The sequence below is a fragment of the Pinus tabuliformis genome, chromosome 5_2 (genome assembly GCF_031772625.1).
Source record: "Pinus tabuliformis cultivar Carrire ecotype Pingquan chromosome 5_2, CPIR1, whole genome shotgun sequence".
Lineage (NCBI taxonomy): Eukaryota > Viridiplantae > Streptophyta > Pinopsida > Pinales > Pinaceae > Pinus > Pinus tabuliformis.
The window spans coordinates 263,477,009-263,481,796 of NC_142306.1; the positions used below are offsets into that span (position 1 = coordinate 263,477,009).

General features: G+C 31.3%; 1 protein-coding gene across 2 annotated transcripts; it reads left to right on the plus strand.

Moving 5' to 3' along the window:
• The first annotated feature begins 1,414 nt into the window (after positions 1-1,414).
• LOC149158518 (bidirectional sugar transporter SWEET3b-like) lies at positions 1,415-3,997 on the plus strand. 2 transcript variants are annotated; one of them, XM_089437759.1, is made up of 6 exons: positions 1,415-1,549; positions 1,682-1,718; positions 1,817-2,039; positions 2,500-2,661; positions 2,751-2,885; positions 3,366-3,997. In XM_089437759.1, exons 1-6 carry the CDS (start codon positions 1,513-1,515, stop codon positions 3,606-3,608), a joined length of 837 nt encoding a protein of 278 aa, XP_089293885.1. In that variant the 5' UTR covers positions 1,415-1,512; the 3' UTR covers positions 3,609-3,997. The 2 variants fall into 2 exon arrangements, with proteins under 2 accessions (XP_089293885.1, XP_089293886.1); XM_089437760.1 differs by having other exon boundaries at positions 1,416-1,549; positions 2,751-2,870.
• The last annotated feature ends 791 nt before the right edge of the window (positions 3,998-4,788 follow it).

Genomic DNA, 4,788 nt, shown 5'->3' on the forward strand with positions numbered 1-4,788 from the left:
TGGGTTTTAAAAGATAAAAATTAGAGAAAGTTATTTGCAAAATAAATCATTACTTATTAAAGACTACTTACAAAAAAAAGTAAGATTCTATAACATAAGACCTAATATTCATATTACACAACATTTTTTTTGGAAATATTTATATCTCCAAAACATTTAATTCACATAAAAATGTCTATACTTTATAGAAAAATATATATATATAAATTAAATGTAATAATACATTCTGTTAAATACATTTAATTCAAAGAATAAATTTCCTTTTATATATATGATAACGTAACCAAAAGAGAGTACTGCAAATTAATATATATTTAAGATATAAAAAACCAAAAATGTAAAAATATATTTTTATACTTTAAAGTTATATAAATGTAAAAAGATTTTTATAAATTAAAAAATATATAAAATTTTATTAATACTTTGCTAGAGAGTTTTATTCATTATTTTATATTTATTTTAATAATAAAGTTAGAGTTTGTATTTTATTTTTAATAATATATTTAAGTGATCAATCAATTTCAAACTTCTAAACTTCATTTTGGAGAAAGACAACATACAAATCTATTTTTTTAACCAACTTTTCCTATAATATTATAAGACTAATTTCCTTATTTTTTTAAAATTAATATACAAACCGACTCTCTTTATAATATTATTATGAAGCCCAATTTTCCTAATTTCCAATTTAATTTCCTACCCGATTATGAAGAATAATTTCCTTAATTTCCAATTTGAATTGCTACCCGATCACTAATTTCCTTAATTTCCAATTTGATTTGCTACCCGATCACTATCGATAACTCCGAAATTTCATATTTCAATAATGTTTTTTTATAAATAAATGATAAAATAAAAGCAAATACTATAATTTATAGTTTTTTTTCCTGGGCACTCGGCAGCTACAGGAAAAACAGCTACACTAAAACTTACCCCGCTGTCACTGTTCGATTTTGCTGATATAGAAATGCCGCAGTCTAACGATTATGTTCTTTTTGTTTATAGAGATTTTGGTTATATTTTGAAAAAAATTGGTATGGATTTTTTTAAATCTAAGTAAAAATTGTTAAATTTCATAATTTAAGTGTTTTAGATGTATTTTATGTTGTTGAATCCATTTTCACCATTAAAATATGATTAAACACAACATCTAAATTAACCAATCAAATCTGAGGTTAAAGTTAAGGTAAAGGTAGAGGTTGGGGCTGAGGTTAAAGTTAAGGTAAAGGTAGAGGTTGGGGCTGAGGTTAAAGTTAAGGTAAAGGTAGAGGTTGGGGTTGGGGAGTGGTTCCCAGTGAAGAAATGAAAGCCACCATTCCTTCTTTCGCTTAGAGATGCCATGACCTCATGTGGGCCGTGATGGAACCGAAAGTGGTAGCTCGTGAATTCCTGTATAAATACCTCCGAATCCCTTGGTCTATTGCACCATTCACAGAGCAGCATTGCCTCCATTACTCCTCTGTCTCGTTACCCACTCCATTTGGGTTCTGTTAGACTCTTCACAGGAGAAAAATGAGGAGCTACCTGCTTTTAGTAGTTGGCATTCTAGGTCCTTGCTCATCCTCTCCACTCTTTTTAAGTTTTAAGCAAATTTCCAGTTGCTGGATTTTAGGTTTCTGGTTTGATTTAAGCTGAATTGATGGCTGAAAACGGGAGCACTCCTTGCTGTTTTATGTAACAGGAAACGCGGCATCCTTGCTATTGTATGGAGCACCAATGTAAGATTTGTCACTTTTATTATGAGTATCTGCCTTATAATTTCCGCAAAGAAGTGTATGCCGAATAATAGTTCGATGTTGTAAATGTTTTGATGCAGGGTCACATTTAGGAGAGTGATAAGAAACAGAACGACAGAGAGTTTCTCAGGGTTCCCATATGCGATAGCTCTGTTAAATTCTCTGCTCTACTCGTGGTATGGCTCGCCTCTGATTAGTCATGGTCTGGATAACATCTTGGTGTTGACCATCAATGGGGTCGGAATTGTGCTGGAGTTTATATTTGTTTGCATTTTTCTGAAATACGCCATACCAACAGCAAAGGCAGGTTTCAACATCCATAGTCTGTTATTATTTGTTCTTTAATAATAATATGCACCATAGACTTTCTGCTATGGACTTTAAAAGTGGCTGTATATATCAGATTAAACCAGTCTCTATATGTTGTTGTTGGGTTAACAACACTTTTATATGCGACTGTACTTTTACACCGTATAAGGCTGGGATATCTATTTTTGTGACAGATTTTCCTATGTTGCTATTTTTGGATAGATCTCCGCTATCAACATACATGAATACATGTTAGATATGTATCTGCAGAATGTGTTTATTGTTTCATAATAAAAATACTCTCTTTCCCTTGAGCTGGATGTTAGATTAGTAATTAGTTTTCTTTTGTGTTTTGTTGGATGAATGAATTTAAGCATAATATAGATTTCAAAACATTCTTCTAATTAAGATGAAAATGACAATAATGAATAATTGATTCTTTGTTGGTGTACAGAAAAGAATGGTGATAACAATGGTGGGTGTGACGTTGGTGTTTGCCTGCATCTCAACAGTTTCTCTGGTTGCTCTTGGGGCTCAGAAGGATAAGAAAAAGCTGGTGGGGATTTCGGGGATGGTTGTCACTGTGGTCATGTATGCTTCTCCACTTTCCGATGCTGTAAGTATCTAACCCCATCCCATGCCATTTTGTCACTTATCTTCATCCAATGCGTCTTGACTTTACTCGCACTGCGAAATGTACAAAAGTGGTCGGTGATAGAGACGAAAAGCGTGGAGTATATGCCCATCCATTTCTCTGTGTTCGCACTGATCAACAGTTGTTTATGGATGATTTACTTCCTTCTCGACAACGACCTCATCCTAGCGGTAACACCATATGCAGTACCTCTCTATCAAGTATTTCTTTTTAGATTTGTTAGTTTAGTTTTGAATTTGCGGTAACGCCATATGCAGTACCTCTCTATCCAGTATTTCTTTTTAGATTTGTTAGTTTAGTTTTGAATTTACGTTGATGGTAGATTTTGGGAATATCCCAAAATCTCGAAATTTGATTTCTTTAGAGAAATTAATTTTTCAAATTTTTCAAATTCTAAAATATTTTCAAAATCTACCATCACAAAAAAAAAATAACAAAAAAATGACCTTCCACCGAAAAAACCTGAACAATATTTTCAAAATCTACCATCCACAAAAAAGAATGGCCTCTGTTCAGAGTATGTATTGTTTAAAATGTATGTACTAAAGATTAATTTTTAAAATGGTTTAAAATCTATGTACCAAAGATTTATTTTTAAAACCTGAGATCTATGCTGTCAGATTCATTTTTAAAATGAGTTCTATGCTGTGTTGTGGTCAATGCAGTGTCCAAATATAATTGGCGTACCATTAGGCATAGGTCAGATAGTGTTGTATTGTATGTACCGGGAGCAACCAAGTAATAAAGAAAAGAAAGTGGGTCCATTTGATCCAGAGATTGGGTTGAAAGAGAAGGCAGTTGCAGAAGAGACAGATTCAACAGATGCAGAGGAAACAGGTCAACAAAGCCTGGAAATGGCGCAGATCCAGAAGATGGAACATACCTTCGATCGGGTTGCGGAGAAGTGACAAATCATGTATGCAATGAGGTCAGGTTGGAGGCAGTCAGGAAATATAAAACGAGATTGAACTGTTCATGCAACTTTTGTTATTAGTTTTTGTGAGGGTTATTACTAATAGACGTGGCTATATCCGAAAGAGAGGATGCCCGAGGTTGTAAAATTTTACTTGTGAATTTTTTAATTACAAAATTAGTATCATATGATCTTCCGCCGTTAGTCATCGAAAGAGAGAATGCGCGAGGTTGTAAGATTTTATTTCAGAATTTTTTAGTTACAAATATTAGTATCATATGATGTTCCGCCGGAATCTGTTTGTCATCGTGCTTGTCCAATACTACTTTTTAGCTTTTTAAAAATAATAATAACTTTTTTCTAATAAAAAAATATTTTCCTTTATATAGTTTTTTTATATTATTACTTAATAAAATAAATAGTTAAATTTATTAAAATATTTATATTTCATAAATGTTCATTAACTATTTAATATTGATATAATCACAAATCACATAAATTATTAAAAATTATGTATAAATTCAAAATATTTACTTTAATAAACAGTCGTCTACTGTTTAATTGATATGGTCTCATAATACTATTAAATTTCCAAATTTTTATCACCCTATTACATAATATTCTTTTTCAATGGCTTGTTCACTTCTTCCTCTGTCAGGCTGTCCACCTTATAAGCCGGTTGATAATCGTAATCTGGCCCCACGTCATTTCCCAATGTTCGCAATGATGAGTACTATAATATAAATTAATGTTTCCAAAATCGGATTCAGTTTCACCTTCTCTGTAACTGTTCATAGGAATGACACTTTTTCGGATTTGAACATTGCCATGACTCATTTGCCGATTTTGTTGACTTAAACCTTGAATAGAATTGAAATGCTTAAATACCATATAATTTAATATTGAAAACATGCTAATTATATAAAATTTACGAATCACTATCGATATATTTTAAGATTTTGGTATAAGTTGAAAAATGAAGGGGATTTTTAATATTAATTTTTTTTGAACTATTAATAAAATTAATAAAAATTGTTGATTTTAATTAGTTGCTATATTTTAATGGTTAGTTTGTTGTTATGATTTGGTTACTCATTTTTGTTTTGAAGATCAACCATATTTTTTATCTTGTCCTGAAGATTAACCACAAAAGCCTATTATGGATCACAAAAGCT

What these genes read in the sequence shown, in the direction of transcription:
- LOC149158518 (XM_089437759.1), top strand. Translation starts at nt 1,513, where the DNA reads ATGAGGAGCTACCTGCTTTTAGTAGTTGGCATTCTAG. An exon ending in TTTAGTAGTTGGCATTCTAG is followed by an intron (nt 1,550 to 1,681) that starts GTCCTTGCTCAT and finishes TTTATGTAACAG; the next exon opens with GAAACGCGGCATCCTTGCTA. An exon ending in ACGCCATACCAACAGCAAAG is followed by an intron (nt 2,040 to 2,499) that starts GCAGGTTTCAAC and finishes GTTGGTGTACAG; the next exon opens with AAAAGAATGGTGATAACAAT.